At 61.9% G+C, this 21139-nt stretch overlaps 2 protein-coding genes across 3 annotated transcripts in view; both read left to right on the forward strand.

Annotated features, from left to right (window-relative positions):
• ARID3A (AT-rich interaction domain 3A) overlaps window positions 1-8077 on the forward strand; it is a 32553-nt gene extending 24476 nt beyond the window's left edge. The window contains 5 exon segments of the mRNA XM_057311403.1: window positions 329-512; window positions 836-1083; window positions 2791-3087; window positions 4285-4383; window positions 4820-8077. Coding sequence (XP_057167386.1) covers window positions 329-512; window positions 836-1083; window positions 2791-3087; window positions 4285-4383; window positions 4820-4977 — 986 coding nt within the window. The 3' untranslated portion in view covers window positions 4978-8077.
• A 3126-nt stretch (window positions 8078-11203) lies between these two features.
• WDR18 (WD repeat domain 18) lies at window positions 11204-19026 on the forward strand. 2 transcript variants are annotated; one of them, XM_026480860.4, is made up of 10 exons: window positions 11205-12090; window positions 13211-13321; window positions 14865-14998; window positions 15197-15338; window positions 15816-15959; window positions 16051-16115; window positions 16207-16331; window positions 16544-16710; window positions 17455-17523; window positions 17611-19026. In XM_026480860.4, the coding sequence occupies exons 1-10, from the start codon at window positions 11848-11850 to the stop codon at window positions 17740-17742; spliced, it is 1332 nt and encodes a 443-aa protein (XP_026336645.1). In that variant the 5' UTR covers window positions 11205-11847; the 3' UTR covers window positions 17743-19026. The 2 variants fall into 2 exon arrangements, with proteins under 2 accessions (XP_057167387.1, XP_026336645.1); XM_057311404.1 differs by having other exon boundaries at window positions 11204-12090; window positions 17455-19026.
• Window positions 19027-21139: the final 2113 nt, after the last annotated feature.

The following is a 21139-nucleotide window of genomic DNA, read 5'->3' on the forward strand; positions in this document are numbered from 1 at the left end:
GCCCCGCAGCCTCTCCCCATCCCTGTACCCCCAGGTGAGACCAGCAGTGAGCCCAGATCACTGATGGAGAAACAGGCCTCCTCGTGCTCTCTCAAGGGGGGATCTCCCGGTAGTCTCACCCCCCGGAGATGCAGCGTCAGGGACGTCCACGGTCGTCACTATGGGGAGCTCTTGGCACCGAGGGGGTGGGGCCAGGGATGCGGCTTAGCATCCCCGAGTGAGGAGAGACCTCTCTCTGGACGTCAGCCACGGACTCGCTGTCTGCTGCTGTCTGGCCCCTGGTGGCAGCACCCCCAGCTCACCCACGCCGCTTGCCCCTTCCCTGCAGGGACGCCCGTGAACCGCATCCCCATCATGGCCAAGCAGGTGCTTGACCTGTTCATGCTGTACGTGCTGGTGACTGAAAAGGGCGGCCTGGTGGAAGTCATCAACAAGAAGCTGTGGCGGGAGATCACCAAGGGCCTCAACCTGCCCACGTCCATCACCAGCGCTGCCTTCACCCTGCGGACCCAGTGAGTGCCCGCCGTGGCCCAGGGTAGGGGAGGCATTCAGGGCTGGAAGGAGCAGGGTCTCTGGGGAGGAGCAGGGGGCGCGGCGGCCGTGGACCACGGAGGGGCCGGCCCCGTGAGCGTCCCCGGAACGTCGGGGGGGTGGTGGGTGAGGGCTGTCCCAGCTGAGTGTGGAGGGATTAGTGAGAGTAGCCCTGGGGGTGGGGGACATGTCCTGGGGCCGGGGTGGGGAGCCGGGGTCTGAGGCTGGGGAATGAAGCCGGGCCCCACGGGCGGGAGGAACGAGAGGCGTCCGGTGCCACCCTGCCCCGTGCCCCTGCACCCAGGTACATGAAATACCTGTATCCCTACGAGTGTGAGAAGCGCGGCCTCAGCAACCCCAATGAGCTCCAGGCCGCCATCGACAGCAACCGGCGGGAGGGCCGACGCCAGAGCTTTGGGGGCTCCCTGTTCGCCTACTCGCCCGGCGGGGCCCACGGCATGCTGTCCTCACCCAAGCTGCCCGTGCCCGCCCTGGGCCTTGCCGCCAGCACCAACGGCAGCTCCATCGCCCCAGCACCCAAGATCAAGAAAGGTAAGGGACGCACGTGCCTGGGGCCCGACCTTAGCTCTGCTTGGGCCAGGCTTTCTGACCCTGGAGGGGACACGGGGACGCCTGTCACCCTCTAGGTAACCAGGTCAGAACGATAGACCCCATGGCGGGGGCTGCGTCTGCCCACGCTGTGTCCACAGCAGACATTACTAGTCGACTGCCGCCGTCCCAGTCCCCGCGAAGCCCACGCTGTTAACTGAGTGCTGTATTCTCTCCTAACCCTGCGGCGGGCGTTGCTAAGGGGTTACTGTATCGTTGGCCCACAGGTCGGCCTGCAATAATATGACAGTATTAATCGCCGTAGGTTTTCCCAGTCCCTCGCCCATGGCAGACATTACTAGCCGATGCTGTCGTCTTTCCCCTGCGAGGTTTTGAACCTTCTCAACACACCGTCCGGCAGGTGCCGTGACCCTGTAACTATCAGGCTGACCCTTCACCCATCCTGCTTCCTGCCGGGGACCATGGGGAAAGTTACCCTGCATCTGTACGTTTATAGAAGGGGGAGCGTGCCATGTGTCAGTGCCCAGCGGGCCGAGTTTTCGGGTGTCCTACAGGGAGCCCCCATCCGTGGCCGGCGTCACCAGTCGATCACAGCCCTCTCTCCCGCTGAGCCTCTGAACCTTCCTAACGCAGAAGCACCGACAGCACACGCAGCTGCAAGGCCTCAGGCTGTCACCTGGGTGCCCGTTTCCCGTCTGCCACGTGGGCTGTGACTCCCTGCCTCCTGGGGTGGCCTGAGGACCCAGGGTCATCCCCACAGTTAGGCTGGTCAGATCTGAGGCGAAGGGGGTCTTCCCAACGTCCGCTCATTCAGTCCTCTGTGGACCTCAGTTTACCCCCCCCCGCCGGGGAGCTCCAGCGGTACCCACGAGTGCTTATCAGGCATCCACGGCACGTGAGGCCTGGCACTGGAGCTGGGGAGATGGTGGCGGGTGGGAACGAGCGTTTCCTGACGGGAGAGAGCCAGGAAGCCATACGCAGCCACGGTGGGCCCACCGTGATGGGTCCAGAGGCTCCCACACAGGTGGCATTTAAGTGCGACCAGAAGAGGGGGGCAAAGGAAGGAGCCCCGCAAAGCCTCTGGCAGAGGGCCTGGCACAGGTGGGGGAGGGGGCCAGCATGCTGGCTGCGCCGGGCAACATGGGAAGGACACGGTGGGGAGGATCGAGAAAAGAAGAGACAGCGGGTCACGGTGGGACACTGGTTTCCACCACAGAGGAGGGGGATGGGTGGGAGCTGGTCCTGGAGCTGAGCTGCCTGGGTTCGAGTCCCAGCTCTGCTTCTGCAGCGCTGTTCCCTCCGGGAGCTTGGGTTCCCTCATCCGCGAAGTGGGGGTAGGAGTGTGGGGCCAGCACCGGGTCGTTGAGATGGCCTCTCCAGACGGGTCGTGTTGAGTGCATTGGACAGGACGTGTGGGGAGGCCTCGCTGCTCTCGCTAGTGCCGTCCGCGACATGCGCTGTCACAGGCTCTCCGGGTAACGTCCGCGCTGTGCCGTGTCGCGACAGCCGCTGTGACACTCACGGCATTACGGCCACAGTTTCCAACACCAGGTCGACCTCAGAAAGGACTCCCCAGCACCCGTGTCTGTCCTGGAGCCTCTCCGCTTCCTTGGAGAGGTCTCGCGGGAAGGCAGGACCAGGCTCCGCCAGTGCGTGTCTGGTCATCAACTTGTCTTCTCTCCCATCTAGAGGAGGACTCAGCCATCCCCATCACCGTCCCTGGCCGTCTGCCAGTCTCCCTGGCGGGCCACCCCGTGGTGGCAGCCCAGGCGGCTGCAGTGCAAGCGGCGGCAGCCCAGGCAGCCGTGGCCGCACAGGCCGCTGCCCTGGAGCAGCTGCGGGAGAAGCTGGAGTCTGGGGAGCCTCCTGAGAAGAAGATGGCCCTGGTGGCAGACGAGCAACACCGGCTCATGCAGCGAGCCCTGCAGCAGAATTTCTTGGCCATGACAGCCCAGCTGCCGATGAGCATTCGCATCAACAGCCAAGGTACCAGCCCCGCCCCAAACCCTCCCTGCTTCCTGCCCGTGTAACTAAATCAGGGCCTCGCAGTCAACATATGTAAAGAGTGCTCACAAATCAATAAGAAAAAAAAGATAAAATGAATTAAAGAAACAGGCAGCTGTGTCTAGTAGAAAATGCACATGGGAAGCTGAGTCGGGGATCTGCAAGCTAAGGAGATACCAGTTTTCAGCCATCAGAGTTTGACAATATCAGATGTTGGTCAGGATATGGGAAAATGTGCCTGCTGAGTCCTGCTGGTGGGAGTGTAAATAGGTGACAATTTGGCCGTATCTTTTATTTTTTATTTTTTATTTTTATCTGTCAGAGAGAGAGAAAAGGAGAGCACGAGCAGGGAGAGGGGGAGAGGGAGAGGCAGAGGGAGAAGCAGGCTCCCTGCTGAGGAGAGAGCCTGATGCGGGACTCGATCCCAGGACCCCGGGATCATGACCTGAGCCGAAGGCAGACACTTCACCGACTGAGCCACCCAGGCGTCCCAGCAATTTGGCAATCTCTTTTTAAAACAGAAAACATTCTTGCCCTGTGACCCAGTGATTCCACTTGGTATGTGGAGCAAAGCTTAGTGCAAACGCTCGAGGCAGGACACGTCCCCAAGGGTGCCCACTGCGGTTTTGCCTGATGTCAGCTGTGATGGTGAAACCTTGAAGCAACTCGTGTGTCCATCCGTAGGGGATGGAGCAAGTCAAGTCTAGACCACTCTGCGGCTCTTAAGAATGAGATGATTTTGGGTATGCTGACGTGGCTTAAAACTTACCATCGTGAGGGGGCGCCTGGGTGGCATAGCGGTTAAGCGTCTGCCTTCGGCTCAGGGCGTGATCCCGGCATTATGGGATCGATCCCCACATCAGGCTCCTCTGCTATGAGCCTGCTTCTTCCTCTCCCACTCCCCCTGCTGGGTTCCCTCTCTCGCTGGCTGTCTCTATCTCTGCCAAATAAATAAATAAAATCTTTAAAAAAAAAAAAAAAAAAGACTTACCATCACGAGAAAAACAAATTTTAGACAAATGCATTCTTCTTCAATAAATAGTTATTGAGCACCTACTGTGTGTGCTGATGACAGATACAGTCCACAGCGTGGTGACTGGCAAAGCCCAGGGGGGTGACAGAAGCAGGTCCTCGCATGCATGTACTTAATACAGACGGCGTGGTTTCTTCTTCCCACAGCCTGTGAGACCCGCCAGGACTCAGCTGCGAACTTGACCAGCCCCAACGGCAGCAACAGTATTAGCATGTCAGTGGAGATTAACGGGATCCTGTACACAGGTAGGAACGCCGCCCCACGTCCTTGAGCACTGGGAGTCCTGGGTTGCCCCCTGGGCTGTCCAGCAGGGCTCTGCCCTCGTGAGACCGGAGTGAGGCAGTCCATGTGGGGTACTCAGCATGGTGCTCAGCACAGAGCAAGGCCCCAAGGACATAGTCTTTGTTCTGTGCCTCCTACGCGGAGTGGTGTTCCAGAGTTCCTTCTCAAACACCGTGTAGCCAGGCAGTAGCTTGCGTAGGCCACCAGGAGGTGCTGTGGACACCGAGCAGCTCGGTTGCTCACTGGAGGTGCCTCCAAGGGACAGAGAAGGGATGTGTAGCCCTTGCAGGCCCAGGTCCCCGGGTGACTTTGCAGGGGGTCCGTGCTCAGGGCGTCCCGTGGGCCTGCCGTGTAATCTTGCAACTACATGATGTGTTTCTCCTCCTGTCCTCGCGTTAGGAGTGCTGTTTGCCCAGCCACCCTCAGCTCCCAGCAAAGGCGGTGGCGGCAGCCGGGGAGGGAGCAGCGGGACCAGCAGCAGCGCGGGCAGCCAGGCCGGGCCGGCGGGGTTGTCCACACCTGCCACATCTTCTACCTCAAATAACTCATTGCCTTAACCGCACCACTCCCCACCCGCCACCCCCACCCCAGGAGCCCGCCTGGGTGGGGGGTGGGGGTCGAGGTGGGCCACGCAGGGGCCGGGACGGCGGAAGATACGGGTGGGGAGGGGAGGTGTCCACAGAGGAGCCACAGCTAACGCCAAAAAGAAAAGAAAAAATATATACATATATATATATAAAGAAAATTTAATAAAACAGGGGAAAACCAAGGAACACTTGAATTACTCAGGTTCGGACATTCAGAGACGTGAATTGTGAGAGCAGCAAAGGAAATCGGAAGAGAGAGGGGCACGTATTTCCAAGGGCTGCAGCCCTGCTGGACCAACTGACTGGGGTCTGGGTTCTGTGTGGACCGGTTGCCATGGAAGGCCGATCCTGTTTACCTCATACATCTCTGCACTGTGTGTTTTCATTTTTGTCTGTTTTTTTCCTTCCCCCCCCCCATTCATCACACACTCACCACACCCAGCTCCTTGTGTTGAATGAAACCCCTGAGCCAAGATCAGCTGGATTTTTTTTCTTGTTGCTTTTGGGAACTTTTTTTTTTTTTTTTTTAAAGAAACAGTGATAGTTAATATCTATAGGGTTTTTAAGAGGTTTCGGGGTTTTGTTTTGTAAATAATCTATTTTATTCTTGGGGGAGGAATCAAACCTTAGGAAAAGGATATATATATCTATATATTTGTGTTCATTCAGGGAAACTGGACTTGAAAAAGCAAAAAAAAAAAACAAAAACAAAAACAAAAAACACACACAAAAAAAAAAGAAAGAAAAAGGAAAGTAATACCCTTTCTATTTTCCCATGACTGATTTGGGTTCCTTGTGTGTTTCCTGTGGTGCGGTGGGCAGCTGGCAGGCGCAGGTCGCGCCCGGGGCCAGAGCCAGGACAGGTGATGAACTCAGGTGCATGGGCCGGGGGCACGCATGGCTGAGGGGCAGACCGAGGCACCTGGGGTCCTTTTTCCCTCGCTGTGCTTGCATGCTGGCCCTCCAGCCAGAGACTGGAAGTCTTAACTAGAGAGGAGGATGGGCAGGACGAAGGCCCTGGGCATGGGAGGGGGTTCCACCTGTCGCAGCCCCCAGGCTCCTGTCTCAGGGATGAATGTGGCCTGGGGGCGCTCTGGGGGCGGGAAGGGCTACTCTGGGACATTATCAGTACCGGGGGACGGGGTGAGCCGGGCTTAGCTCAGGGCGAGGTTTTGGGGCCACGGCATCCTGAGCACCCCCCCTTTCCATTGTCTTCTTAACTTTGTCCCTTCCTCTCTCCCGGCCCCTTTGCTTGGGGCCGCAGCTGCCCACTGTAGTAACTGGAGGCCGCACCCCATTTCTGCAGATCCTTCCTCCTGGTTAGAAGGTGGGTGTCGGGGCCCACGGCTGCTGGGAGGTGACTTCAGGGGCTGGCGGGGGTCCTGGTGAGGCAGCGCCTGCTGTCCTATGGCCCCAGGCGGGTGGGGGGGCTTTCTTGGCACCCGCCGGGTCCCGGTGGACCAGGTGGTGTTGGGTCGTGCTCTTGCTGCTGCCTAGCGGGATTTCCATGGGGAGGGGGGCGCTGACTCAGCTGTTCCCGGGGGAGCCTGTGTTCTCTAATTGGGCTCAGGAGCCCGGCCTAACGAGGCTGAGGGGGCCAGCGCTGGCCTGGCAGCCTGCCCGCATCCCCAACCAGGCACCCTCTCATAGCCTGGGAGACCTGGGAGACCCGAGGGGGGAGGGTCCTGGGCCCCCAAGGCTGGGTTGTCCTTGGCTGGGGCTGTGCTGTGTCTTCGGAATATCTCAGGGTCATCGATGCCCCCACCCCCAGCCTTCCAGGAGCGGGGTCTCCTCTCTGCTTTTCCTTCTGGGAGGTTCTGCCTTTCCCTCTCTCACTGCAGCAGCACAATCATGGTGGGCGGTCGGGCTCCGAGCAGAGAAGCCCCCTCCTCGCCCCAGCCTGACCCGGGGGCACCCTGGCCCCCCACCTTCAGGGTTTCCCGGTCGCACCCCGTGTGCGGGGCTGTGTGTGCAGCGCGTTTCTTTCTACCTCAGGTCAGACTCTTGATGCCAAACCCCCAGCCCCTCTCCCCTCGCCGCACCCTCTGGGGCCCCTGCGCCTGGAAGGCCTGTAGTGCGGGCGCGTGTCGGTGTGTTTGGACCGGGTCGTGTCGCGGGGGTGATGTGGCCTCCCGGATGTAACTCAGGGTGTGGCCTGCTGTTCCAGTGATGATTGTAGGGGACAGGTGGGGGCGGGGCACGGGCCGGTCTGGGAATGCGCGCGGGGTCCTCTGCCTTCCGTGCCCCATCCAACCCCCTGCCCCTCCTGTCCCCGGGGCTCAGGGAAGGGGAGCTTTCTGGGGTGCACATCGGTGCCCCTTATGCAAACCCCGGCGGGGACGGACTGTCTCTGCCCTTGGCTTGAGCGCTGTTCATTCCCGAGCCATGGCGAGGGTGGGGACCCCAAACTCAGGGTGGAGAGGGGCTCGCTGGGGCTTCCCTGCTGGAGGTGTGGCTTCCAGAATCTTCCGTGGGACCCCGAGCCGGGGGCTGGGCAGGAGGGTGGGCTGGCGGGTTACTTTCCATAGTTCTGCACTTGTAAACCCCACTTTCCCATTTTTATCACTTTTGCCCACTTTGTCCTTCCCCCCCTTTAATTTTGCTTTTGCATTTTTTTCTTGGCAAACATGAATTCAGCCTTTCATTCCTGACATGTGAAATTTAAGTTTCTCTGGGGTTCGTCAGATGGCGTGGGTACCGCGCCGGCACTCAGGTTAAAGTGAAAAAAACTTTTAAAAAAAGGTTTAAACGACTCTACCTCTGGCCAGGCCTGGCCTTGTCGCCCTGGCCAGGGCGGCCTGTACCAATTTCAGTTTTTGCAGAACATTCAGGTATTAAAAGGGAAAAAAAAAAAAAAAAAAAGGACAAAAGACCAAAAAAAAGAAAAAAACAAAGAAGAAAAAAAAAAAAGGTGTGTGATTTTGAAATTTAAAAGAACACTGAAAGTTTACATTTTATAACATTATTATGCAGATTGTATTTAAACTTCAGAAATATTTAAGACAATTGTAACCCTGTAAAGCTGATGAGATATTAAAACAAGACAAAACACTTCTGACTTTTAAGAGAAGACGCTTACTGTGGTGCTTTTTGGGCGTGTCTGGGTCCCGGGGGGGCCGTGGGCACAGGGTCTAACCTCTGTCCTGCGGCAGGGACCGCGCCCCAGGGGACAGGCCCCGAGTCTTCAGGTGGGTGGGTGTGGCCATCGGCATGTCCGTGGGGGCCTGGTGCAAAGTGTCTGTTTCGGGATTTGGGGAGGAGAGAGGTGGCAGGGCCACGGGTGCCCCAGCCTGTCCCCCGCCCCTCAACTAGGTCTCGTGCCATGCCAGGTTCTGATGCCACTGTCGCTCCGAACCCAAGCCCCCGGGGTGCGTGGCCTGGCCCCCGCCCCCTCCTCGCTGGGCCTTCCTCTGGGCCTTTGCCAGAACTCCTTACCACTGCCTGGATCGTCCTTTCCCTGTCTGCCGGGAAAGCCCCTTGTCACTCTCCGTGACAGGGAGCCGTGTTTGTGCCCCACCCCACCGTCCCACCTGGCCCTCTGCCGTCTTCTGAGACAGGGACCCAGCCTGCGGGACCCACCAGCCTTCCCGCTGGGGTCTGGGTCACCTCCTCACATTTCACGATTCAGTAGGTGTAGCCCCAAACCCCCCGCCCCAGGAGATAAAGGAAAAATAAAAAGGAAAATGTGTCTCTCGGGCTGCAGTTTGCGACTCTGGGCTCAGCATACATGGAAGGGAAATCCTGTGTTCTCGCCTTCAAACCCAAACCACACCAGCACTGCAAAATCTGGGCTGGAAGAGGTTTTCTGGGGTGTCTAATCCATTTACCCTCGTGACCCCCCGCACACAGGGTGTGTGACGGGCTCAAGGTCAACTTGGCTGGACCGAGGGCAGGCCCAGCCTCCTGCCACCTGCCGGCCCCCCCCCCGGCCACCAGCTCCAGCCTGGGCTGGCCCTGGCCAGTCGCTCCCCGCCTGGGTCAGCCCCCGAGGCGGCACTAGCAGTGGGAATCAGCTGCCCCTCCTGTCACAGCTGGGTCATTTCCACACGCCTCCCGTGGCCCATTTCATCCACAGCATTTTCCACTCCTGTCAGAAATAAGTCCGCTGCGTCTTGGGACCAAGAGAGGTCAGAGGACCGGTGGATCCCCCTGCCTCTCAGGGCCCCCTCCTCCTGCCCAGGAGATAAAGGGAAAATAATTTTTAAGAAGAAAAATGGCTGGGGCGCCTGGGGGGCTCGGTGGGTGAAGCGTCTGCCTTCGGCTCAGGTCATGATCCCGGGGTCCTGGGATCGAGTCCCACGTCGGGCTCCCTGCTCAGCTGGGGGGCGAGGGGGGACCTGCTTCTCCCTTTCCCTCCATCCCTCCCCCTGCTTGTGCTCTCGCTCTCTCTCAATCTCTCCCCCACCCCCCGCAAAAATAAAATCTTAAAATAAAAGGGAAAATGGCCCTTTCTTGCAAACTGGTTCAGCCAGTCCACATCTTCATTCCTCCACTGAAGAGGCCTAGAGAGAGGGCAGGAGGCCCTGAGGTCACATAGCCCCAGGGGCACCAGGGAGAGCTCAGGCACCCTCACGGCCCTCCCAGCTTCCCAGAGCCTGCCAGCCTCTGCCTCCCGAGCTTCTGAGCTTGTGAGGAGGTCCAAGGAGGCTCCCAGGAGGAACCATTCAAAACCTGATTCGCAGAGCTGAGGGAGCCTGCAAGGAGCCAGGGTTTGCAGCGGTGGCCGGAACAAGGAGAGGGTTTTCACCTGAGTCATCCTCCCTCCTGCCTGTCATTGGTGCACAGGACGGGGGGCTGCCCCGAGGAAGGAAGGTGCCCCTGGGCTGGGACGCCAGAGCAGTGGGGTCTGGTCTGGTTCTTCAGTGTCCCCACTGCCTGCAAACAGGTGCTCAATAATGAAAAAAGAATAAATGAAGAATTCAGGGCTTAGACTGGGGCTGGGGGGCAGGGAAATATCTGTGCCTCAATTTCCCCCATCCTGCTTTTGCCGCTACAGCCACACCCTCCCAGACTTGGATTTGGGACCCTGCACCCACCCAGCTGGCATCAAGGAGGTCTGGCGACTAGGTGGTCCTAGACGCCCCCCAAAGTGTGGCTGCTGTCCTCTTCTGACACAACTGGTCTGTCCTCATTCCACACTCCCCGGGCTGGGGGTGGGGTGACCTCTGACCTCCTGGGAGGCACGCAGGGGAAGGAGGCCTGTGAGGGGCCAGGACTGTGATCCAGCTGTGCTGCCTGGCGCCTGGGCCTGCCCCTGCCGAGCGCCTGCCACCAGCGCCCTCCGGGCATCAAACTTATAACCCTGCAACACATATCTGCTGCGCCCGTCCCTGCGTCCTGGAACCCAGGAATCTGGAGACCTCCAGGCCTCCCGGAAGCAGAGACAGACTCAGGACCCAAATTCCATAGCAGTGGGAAACCACAGTGTCCCTGCGGTGCGTGTGGGGAAACTGAGGCCCAGAGCTTCGCGGTGATTTGCTTCACAACTCAGAAGTGCAGATTTTAGAAGAAAGGCCGCCTGGGCCCGCTCCTGGGAGCCACACGGTGTGGTTATTCTAAGGGGATTGCACGGAGTGCCAGGGGTTTGGGAGTCAAAGAAAGGTTTGATTTGGGGAAACCCACGTTTGGAAAGTGTAAGTTAGCATTCCAGGTGTTTTTTCTTAGTCACACTTTAAAAACAACATTCGAGGAAGCGGGGGCATCAGCTGGTTCTGGGGGTGGGAATCAGGAAACCAGTTTCTACTCGCCCCTGTCTTTGAACCAGGAGGCCCCCGTCTGAGCGTCCCCATCTGGCAGCTGCTGGGGGCTTGCACACTCGGCTCGCCGCAACTTACAAAAGTCCTTATATTTCTTATGCCCTCTCACCCACCCCAGGATAAAATCCAGGCTCCCCACTGCCTGACAGGTCCTGCATGGCCCAGCTCCATCCTCCACGGTCAGCCTCAGGGCCTTTGCACATTCCTCTGCTCACCTTTCCTCCAAGTTGTTCCCTGCTCAAGCGACACCTGATCTGGGAAACCCCTCTTTCAGACCCCCAAACGAGGCAGGCCCCCCGCGACACCCCGCCCTCCCCAGGCCTGCTTCTGCTGTGGCCCCAGGGCGGGGCTTAGCAGCCAGGGCAGAAGCCCCTTCCGGGTCCGGCCTCCCGGTCGGAGGCTCGCGCCTGCCACCTGGCGGCCGGGGCGGGGGCTGCAGATTCCCGCGCCCGTGGCGGGAGCCCGGCCCTCGCTCCGGCGGGGTCCACCCGGCCTCCGGTGGCGCGGGGCTGGGAGACCCCGGCGGTGGAAGCCCCGGCACCCCGCCACGCCGCCTGCGGGCACACGGCCCAGGATGGTCACGCGCGCTCCCCTTCCGAGCGAACCCAGCTTCTCAGAGCTGTTGTGAGACACGACCTGGCGCCGGCGGCGGGGCCCACGGACTCAACCGGTGCCGCGGCCGCCACCGAGGCCCCGAAACGAAGGTGCACGTCGCGGCGCCCGGAGAAGGGGGCTCGGGGCGGGCCGGGGTCCGTGCTCCCCGCGCGAGGGCTCATCGGGGCCTGAGGGCCGGCCCTTTACGACCCGCACGTTAGTACGAGGAGAATCCGAGAGGTTCTGTCACTTGGGTCAACCGCGCCCAGCGGAAACGGCCGGGCCAGACCTGCAGGCTGCGGGAGGCCCCGAGCCACGGTCTGCCCACCGGCTGGGGAGACGCCTCCCCCCAGGATCGCCAACCGGGCCGGGGAGGGAGCCCGGGCCGCACGGGAGCCTCCGCTCGGAGCACGTGGTCGGCGCCGGTCGGCCGCGCAGCCGCGTGGGCGGTGCTCTAGCCCCCGCGGCGCGGGGCCCCAGTCTCGCTGGCATGACGTACTTCCGGGGCGTTTCCGGCGGCAAGATGGCGGCTCCCATGGAAGTGGCCGTGTGTACGGACTCGGCGGCGCAGCTGTGGAGCTGCGTGGTGTGGGAGCTGCATTCGGGCGCCAATTTGCTCACGTACCGCGGCGGCCAGGCCGGACCCCGCGGCCTGGCGCTGCTCAATGGCGAGTACCTGCTGGCGGCGCAGCTGGGCAAGAACTACATCAGCGCCTGGGAGCTGCAGCGGAAGGTGCGGCGGGGGGCGCCCTGGCCCGGGCTTCGTGGAGAGCGTGCGGGGCGCCCGAGAGTGGGGTCGTGGGTAGGGTCGGTGGGGGCCGCACGCTTTCTGAACCGAGGCAGGGATGCGGAGTCTCGGTTGAGGTGTGCTGCGCATGCGCGGGTCTGGGGGGGTTTGGAGGAGGGAAGTGCGCGCCACGCGGGTGGGATCGTTAAGGGCGCTGCGCGCACGCGCAGGGCTGAGGGTGGGTCCCTTGGGGAGAGTGGGGTGTGGGTCTTTGTGGCAGCCGTCCTTGATTCAGGGCTGGGGGAGTGGAGAGAGCCCGTGGGCGCGAAATTTAATTAAAGGGAGGAGTCTCCGTTGGAGTTTCGTGGGTCTCTTGATCTTGGGAGGTGAAGTCCGAGGCCCGGGAGGGTGATGCGTTTATTTCCCCAAAAAGGAGATACTGCCCTTTCCGCATAGGGGCCCATGGGTCTCCTCTTAAAAACATCCAAAATGCAGGGACACCTGGATGGCTCAGGGGTTAGGCGTCTTCCTTGGGCTCAGGTCATTATCCCAGGGTCGTGGGATCACGTCCCATGTGGGGCTCCCTGCTCAGCGGGGAGCCTGCTTCTCCCTCTGCTGTTCCCCCTGTTTGTGCTCGCTCTCTTTTTCTGTGTCAAATAAATAAATAAAATCTTAACAACAGCAAGAACACCCAAAGTGCAGCCCGTGAAGCTTGTGGCTGCCCAGTTCCACCAGCTGAAGTCTTGGCACAAGCTCTGTTCTCACTTTGCCTGGTGTGGCCTGCACGCAGTTGTGAAGTTTTTCCTTTAGATGAGGAAACAGGGTCAGGATCACAGGCCAGATCTTAGGGAAGGCAGGACCGTGGCCAGTGGGCTCTCAGCTCCTTCCTGGACCCTCCGTGCCTTGACACCCCCGTCCCGGGTAAGCCCCATCCTGCTTTTACCCGACAATCTGCAGGCCTCCCCGTCCACCTGCAAAGCCTGGAGCAGGTAGCTTCTTGATGAGCCTTGATTTGTTCAAACCACCCTTGTTCCTCCTTCTCTTTCTGGCTCCCTCGGAGTTTTCTCCCCACTGTCCCTTAGCTCCTGAGTTCCATGTGAAGCTCAGAGGCTTCTCGTGTGTCTAGGACCAGCTGCAGCAGAAGATAATGTGTCCTGGGCCTGTCACGTGTCTGACCACGTCACCCAATAGCCTCTATGTCCTGGCGGGGATTGCAGAGAACATATACTTGTGGGAGGTAAGAGGCCGTGTAAAACCAACGTGGTGGGATTTGGTCTGCAGGCACTGCGCTAATTAGGCCGTGTCATGGGCCCCTGGGTGGCTCGGTCTGTCTGCCTTCAGCTCAGGTCATGATCCCAGTGGGGTCAGCCACGTTGGGCTCCCTGCTCAGCAGGGAGCCTGCTTTTCCCTCTCCCTTTGCTCCTCCCCCTGGTCATGCACGCTCTCTGTCTCTGTCAAATAAATAAATAAAACCTTTAAAAAAAAAAATTAGGCCATGTTGTCACCAACATTTGGTTCTGTGTGGGTGGGGGAGACCCACCTCACCTCCTGCACAGGCCGTGCAGGGTTTGGGGCCAGAGGGTGGACACATAATCATGTTCTGCCTTGTTCGAGCTTGTCCATGCCTGTAAAACGACCTCTGTCCTTCCCCAGAGGTCACAGAGTGCCACAGAGACTGAGGGGCCTTAGTTATTTCACTCCTGGGACTTTCAAACGCCAGTGCATGATTCTAAAACCGGGAAGCGACTGTTTGGGTGCAGGGAGGGAAACTGAGGCTGGGGGGTTCCCCAGAGGTTAGCCATCATGGCAGAAATCCTTGCCTTGGTGCAGAGGGCACGGGCAGAAATCCGTGTCCCCTCTGTGGATGACGGGCATCTTAGGTCTTGGCTGGTGGGGGCTGCTCTCTAGCCTGGCTCCCCCACACCCTTGGAGCTTTCCTGGCCGGTGTAAGTCGTGACCACAAGGGGGCGCCCCACACAGCGTGAGGGGGCAGCTGGGGTGAGGGCCAGACTCAGGTATCTGCCACTGTCCACCTTTTCCCCCTTCCCCCTGTGTGGATGAGGATGGGGCAACAAGCTGGAAATCCTCAGAGCAGGGGCCTCAGTGGGGAAGGGTGTGTGTCCCTCCAGGTTTTCCTCTTGTGAGGACAGCGGTCGTTAGGGTTAGGGCCACCGTACTCCAGCGTGGCCTCAGTCTAAACTGGGTAGACCTGCAAAGACCCGTTATTCAAGTAGGGCCTGGTCTCAGGAGTTAGGATGTGAACCGCGTGTACTAGGAGAATACAGCTCAACTCAAAACAGAATCTGGCCCCCCCCAGCCCACCCCACCTTCCCGGGCGGTATGATGGGCTCACCTGTCCCCGCCACCTGGGGCCTCCCCTTTCCCTCAGCCCCGCTCACTGGCCCGTCTCAGCATGGTGGCATCTGAAGACAGGGACTTCCTGCTCCTGGGTCCCAGGTCCAGCTGGTCCACACAGACGACCCCTGCCCTCCCCGGACACCTTGATGACATCACTCCCTCGCCCTGCACTGGACAGGGGTCCTCGGGCCACAGGATGCCCAGGACTCAGAGGTCTGGGTGACTGGACAAGGGGGTGGGAGCTCAAACAAGACCGTCATCCACTTGGGGACACGATGGGAACAGGCACAGGCAGGACAGCTGGGAGGAGGTGTGGTCCACCCGGCCTCAGTGTTCCTTCCAGACCCCCTGGCTCTGGCACAGCCGGTGTTGGTGGGCACGGCGCCCCGTCTCCTGCCCTGATCTGTGTGTGCCCCCTGCAGGTCTCCACGGGGAACCTTCTGGTCATCCTGAGCCGCCACTACCAGGACGTCTCGTGCCTGCAGTTCACAGGGGACAGCAGCCACTTCCTGTCGGGGGGCAAAGACTGCCTGGTGCTGGTGTGGAGTCTGTGCAGGTCGAGGCTGGGCCACTCGGGCTCTGGGTCTGCTGCGGAGCACGTGGGAAAACCCAGGGTCCCAGGGTGGGAGGGCTGGGGGGCTGGGGGCGACTGGCAGTCCAGGGGCCATCGGGAGCCATCTGAGAGCCTCAGGGGGTGGGAGGGGCCTGGTGGGGACATGGGCACCCCCCGCTGAGGTCTGTTCCTGCCACACAGTGTGCTGCAGGTGGACCCCTCCAGAACCCCGTCCCCCCGGCACGTCTGGTCTCGCCACACTCTCCCCATCACAGACCTGCACTGCGGCTTTGGGGGTCCCCTGGCCCGGGTGGCCACCTCCTCCCTGGACCAGACAGTGAAGGTAGGGCCCCCCCACACCCCAAGTGGACCTGTGAGTCATGCCCTGGCAGCTGACGGGTTCTTGGCCAGCCTGAGCCAGTGAGTGGCCTCCTTCCCCCAGGCTGGCAGCTGCAGACAGCTCTTAATCCCCCTGATGCTTCCGGCCTCAAGGACGGCCAGAGGGTGGATGGTCCAGCCTGTGTCGGCTTGGAAATTCCCACTTGGCTGCCTGCGCCTGGCAGCTCCCTGGCCAAACCTCGGGGGATTTGAGGGCACCCCAGCCCTCGGGGCTTTGCCACGGGTGGGAGCCGATGGCCGCTAACGCAGGGGTCATGGGCACGAGAGCCAAGTCCCATCCCAGGGCAGGCTGAGTCTCAGCCCCCAGGGCCCGTGGGTGGTGGCTGTGGTCCCAGCTCCCCAGGGGTCCAGAGTCTCCTGGTCAGGGCTGCCCGGGCTGCAGCGGCCGGAGCGCCTGTCCCACACCCGCCCGCACCCCCAGCTGTGGGAGGTCTCATCGGGCGAGCTGCTGCTTTCCGTGCTCTTTGATGTGGGCATCATGGCCGTGACCATGGACCTGGCCGAGCACCACCTGTTCTGTGGCGGCAGCGACGGCTCCATCTTCCAGGTCGACCTTTGCACCTGGGTGAGTGACAGCGGCAGCGGGGGTGGGGGAAGCAGGGGGTCTGTGGGGCCCTAGGGCTGACGTGGCTCGTGGGCCCTCTTGGCCTCCACAGCCCGGGCAGAGAGAGAAGAGCTTCCAGCCAGAGCAGGACAGCGGGAAGGTGTTCAGAGGGCACAGGTGCGGGGCTGGGGGCCGTGGACGCTGGGGTGTGGGTGGGAGGGGCCCTGTTCTCTTGCTCTTGGTTCGGGGTCACCTTGTCCATCCCCAGGAACCAGGTGACCTGTCTGTCTGTGTCCACCGATGGCAGCGTGCTGCTCTCGGGCTCCCATGATGAGACCGTGCGTCTGTGGGACATCCAGAGCAAGCAGTGCATCAGGACGGTGACCCTGAAAGGTGAGGCGCCCCAGGTTTGGGGCATGGGCCAACCGGCTCCTCCTGCCCTCCCAGAAGCATGTGGCTTTCCCCGTTGGTGCACAGCAGCATTGTCTGGACGCGTCTGCCGCCTCCGGGTCTGGTGCCCTGGGTGGGGGGGGAACGCTGCTCCCGGACCACTGGGGGGCGTGGGGGCCGCCTGCAGGGCCTGACTGCGGCCCGCCCCGCCGCAGGCCCCGTGACCAACGCCTCCATCATGCTGGCGCCGGTCAGCATGCTGAGCTCGGACTTCAGGCCGGGACTGCCCCTGCCCCACTTCAACAAGCACCTGCTGGGCGCAGAGCACGGGGATGAGCCGCACCGCGGGGGCTTCACGCTGCGCCTGGGTCTCCACCAGCAGGTAGGCGCTGCCCACCATGCGGACACACCTGCCCTGGGCCTCGGCAGGACCTCCCCCACCCAGTGCCTGCTTCGCGCAGCTCTGCGTTCGGTGGGGATCGGGGTGGTGGTTGACGTCACGGCTGCCCTCTGCTAGGAGGCTTTGTGACTGTGCGGCTGACCCCAGCCAGGTGTCGGGCACCAGAGCTCAGGAAAGCCGGGAAGTTGGGAGCAGACGTGCGCTGCGCACCAGGGCGCGTGCGGGAGCAGAGCTTGAGCTGAAGGCGCTGTGTTTCCAGCTGCCGTCAGCAGGCGGCGCTCATACCGCCGGCACCCAGCCCGGGGGCCTCCAGGGATTGCCTCCTGCCCCCCAGGCCCAGGAGCCCCTGCCTGTCTCTAGGCCATGATCACCCGTCTGCTGGCCGGGGCGGCGTGCCCAGACGCCATCCAGCAGGAGACCGACCGCCTCCCCCCCGCAGTGGCGGCCAGCCGTTTCGCTGGGTCCGGGACTGGAGGCACGGGCTGACCGGCTGGCCTGTCCCGTGCAGCTGCCTGACCTTGGTCTCCGTGCGTCTCTGCCCCCGAGCCTTGCCGGGCAGAGTCCTGGCGCAGGGAGCAGACGGGAGCATGCGGGTTGGAGCCCGCGGCCTCGACGGAGACGTCAGGCTCCACGCCCCAGTCTCCCCTTCGGTCGGCGGGTGTCAGGCAGCCGCCTCCCACATGGCGCGCTGCCCGGGCCGCTGACGCAGACTGTTGTGCGTTGCAGGGCTCGGAGCCCAGCCACCAGCAGCGGGCGGAACAGCTGCACGCGGTGATGAGCAGCACGATGGAGAAGGTGGGCGCGGGGGGCGGGCTGGCGACGCCCTGGGCCCCGCCCGACTGCAACCCCGGCTCCCTGGCCTCTGACTCCGTCCCTCCACAGAGCGTCCTGGGCGGCCAGGACCAGCTGCGGATCCGGGTGGCCGAGCTGGAGGACGAGGTGCGGAACCTGCGTAAGGTCAACCGCGACCTGTTCGACTTCTCCACGCGTATCATCACCCGGCCGGCCAAGTGAGCCCGCACCCCCGCGAGACCGGCGGCGCCCGAGGCCGCGGCTTGCGGGGAGCTTCACGCCCACGAGCGGTCATGTTCTCCAGATGTTGGGTCACCGGTGTTTGCGTGGTCTTTTGGTGCTGTTGTGTTTCTAACAAAAGAACTAAAAGCCCCTCTTCTCCGCGCACGTCTGTGTGCGGCGGGGCCGCCCCAACTCCCGCGCTCAGCAGCACGCGTGGCAGGACCTGTCTCAGCAGAACCCACTGGGCCCAGTTTTTAACACGTAGCACCGTGAAGCCATGGTTCTCAGACTTTGCAGAGGCTTGCTGGCTGCCCCAGGGCCTTGGCTCACCCAGGAGGGCCAGGCGACTCTCGGTGGGAGGGGGCACTGGAGCAGGGGGAGCCTTTGAGGTGCAGGTGGAGGCTTCTGGGGGCGGGGGTGGTTCAGAGAGAGCAGTGTGGTCCCTCTGGTCCCGTTCCTCTGATGGCTTCCCAAGGGTCCGGGGCAGCTGGCTCTGGCCAGGGTCCTCCAGAGGGACCCGTGCCCACGCAGCTCGGTGACAACATTTCTTGTTGGCACCAAGGGTCCGAGGGAGGCCAGGTGTCCGAACTGCCCTGGGGATGCGACCTGCACCCAGCCAGCACCTGGACCCCAGCCTGGACACGTGGGCCCCCAAAGCAATCCTCGGAACCTTCCAGAAGGCTGTCCCTGACTGACAGCCTGGCTTAACGATCCAGAAAATCAGTGTGATTTAGCAGGTGCTGTACTAGCTGCAGCTGGAGCCCACAGTCCACGCTGCGTCTGTGCTCCTAGGCTCAGGGACGGCCCCTTCCTCGGGCTCTGCGCCCTGGCCGGGGGTCCAGCCGCACTGCAGCTGAGGGGGGGCGTGCTGAGTGAGGGGTCCTGCTGGCTAACTGGGGACATCACGCCATAAGCCCACCCCCCCCACACACCGAGCCGCCCCCAAGGCCAGGATGGGGAGGGGGTCACAGCAGGAAAGGGCTTGGCCAGGTCCTGATGATGCCAGCCCACACAGGGCCGGGGGCTTGGCACTCTGTCCCCCACCCCAGAGCACCAGGGTCTCTGTGTCCCTGCCTGTGAGCTGGGCCTGGTCTACCCTCACCCCTTGGTGTCCGGAAGGTCCAGCAGGTGGTGGAGGGCTTCAGGTTTGGCTGAGGTTCCCCGGGGACCAAAGCCCCACCTCATGCCTGGGCCCTGGCAAGGGCCCCTCCGAGACCCCCGGTGCGGCGGCCCTGCGTGGCCTGGCTGCCTGCTTCGCTTCCACCATTAAACGTTCTGGAAGGAGACGTGTGGCTTATTCTGGGGGTCTGGTGCTCGAAGGGGAGCTGGCGGGGGGCCATGAGATGGGCTGGGGGTTTCGACCTTCATCTGGGAGGTGCTGTATCCCAGGGCCCCTCATCCCCTGAGGATTCACGTGGTCAGAGGCCCCCCCGCACCACCCTGGACCGTCAGCTGCCCACTTGGTGGGTCCTGGATTTCCTCCAGCTGCATTGCTCTGTCCTGTGGATGGGGGCGGAGGAGACCATGGGGGCTCCTGGTTCCCGTAGGGCTGGCGGCGGGAGGGGGGGCGTGCTGTCGTCTGACTCCAGCCCGAGGGCAGCAAGGGACACCTGGCCGGCCTGGCGCATCACCATGCAGATGGCCTCTGTGCCCACACTGTCTCCAGCGCCCGCCTGGAAGGTTGCCCATTGTCCGCGCCCTGCTGCAGGCCTGTGGCAGGAGGACACGGGGTGGGGGGGTGGAGTCCACTGACTTCTCCCTCCAGTCACCACACAGCCTTGGACAGGCCGCACCTGGGCCCAGACTCGGTTTCCCTATGGGTAAGGGGACAACATTTTCTAGGTCTGCAGGGAGCCTTGGGGAGCCCGTGCACTGCTGGCCTCGGGCAGGGCTGCTGCGTGGCCGCAGCAAACGCCACTCTCCCATCCAGGCTGAGGGTAATGTGTGTGTCTCGTGGAAATACAGTCTGACCCCAAATCACGGGCGGTCCCGGCCGGACGGGAAGATGCCAGCAACACCCGATGCTCGTGGGGGGAAGATGCCAGCAACACCCGATGCTCGTGGGTGTCCTGTGTGTGCCGGCCGTGCTGCTCCTTAGACCTCGGTGGAGGAGAAACCAGAGCCTTGTCCCCCCTCGGGCGGGGGAACAGGGGACGGGCAGCTGGTGTGGCAGACAGGCTGGGGGTCCTCAAACGGAATCGCCATATCCCCCCGCAGTTCCGTTTCTGGGTATTCACCCAAAGGAAATGGAAGTCGGGGTTCAAAGAGGTGTGTGCACCCCCTGTTCGCAGCAGCAGGAGTCACAGCGGCCAAGACGGGGGGGGAAGCACCCCAGGTGTCCACCTGCAGGTGAAGGACACACAGCGGGGTCCGTCCACGCGCTGGGCACGACCCGGCCCTAGAACGGAAGGGAGCCTGACACCGGCCACAACGTGGATGGACCCTGACACCTGCCACGACGTGGACAGACCCCGACACCGGCCACGACGTGGACGGACCCTGAGGACATAGCCTGGCCAGGTGGCTGGACGCTGTGGCCTTGGCAGCCAGAACCCAGCCATGCGGCTCCCCGACTCACCTCGAACTGTGATCCCGGCTGTTGGCTGGCAGCTGGCATTTTTATTCATCGGACGGAGTTTTATCCCTGCCTCCCCAGTGCTGGCTCCAAAAGGAGACGGGTGTGTGTGTGTGCGTGTGTGTGTGACAGAGAGAGAGAGACAAATCCACCGAGGGGACGTTCAGTCATTCGCGCCGGAATGTTCTGTGCCAGAGCGGCTGCCCTGGGCCCGGCGGGATCTTGGGACCAGCTTGGGTTTCTCTGCCTCGGCCCTCTGGGGCAGACAGGGTGAGAGAAGTCTGTGCAGGGCGCTGCTGGGCCTGGCTCAGCGGGGTTTATTAAGTACCTGCTGCATACCAGGACCCCAAGAAGAGCCCCAGTCATTCAAGGGAGGAAGGCGCAGAGAACATGGAGAGGGCTTGGGGAATGCTCGGCGGCTTCTGCAGCGTGGAGGGCGTCCTTGTCCGAGCTGGAGCAGCAAGCAACTCTAGAGCGCCTACTGTGTGCACGCCTTGGAGACAGCATTAACAAGCCAGACCCACTCTTGCCCTCCCACAGTTGAGTGGGGAAGGGGCCACGAAATAAGAAAGCAGAAACACCAACAAAAATTTGAGGGCATGTGACAATGTGGGCGGGGGGGGGGAGGAAGTTCTGGGGGACAAGCAGGAAGTGTTTTCCGAGCAGGGGCTTTCAGCGCTGGGTCCTGAAGGGTGAGGAGGCGTTCTCTGCTCCAAGTTACCTGCCTGCAGCTGGAAGGCAGGCGATCTACCCTATAGGTTCCCGTCAACACGATCTACCTCAGTTTCCCCAGGGCGCACACGACGTTAGGGCACGCTCAGG

The sequence above is a fragment of the Ursus arctos genome, unplaced genomic scaffold (genome assembly GCF_023065955.2).
Source record: "Ursus arctos isolate Adak ecotype North America unplaced genomic scaffold, UrsArc2.0 scaffold_14, whole genome shotgun sequence".
Classification (NCBI taxonomy): domain Eukaryota; kingdom Metazoa; phylum Chordata; class Mammalia; order Carnivora; family Ursidae; genus Ursus; species Ursus arctos.

Coding starts and splice junctions, on each gene's coding strand:
- WDR18 (XM_057311404.1), top strand. CDS start 11,848: ATGACGTACTTCCGGGGCGTTTCCGGCGGCAAGATGGCGGCTCCCATG. Junction 12,091..13,210: donor CCTGGGAGCTGCAGCGGAAG/GTGCGGCGGGGG, acceptor TCGTGTGTCTAG/GACCAGCTGCAGCAGAAGAT. Junction 15,339..15,815: donor CCCTGGACCAGACAGTGAAG/GTAGGGCCCCCC, acceptor CCGCACCCCCAG/CTGTGGGAGGTCTCATCGGG.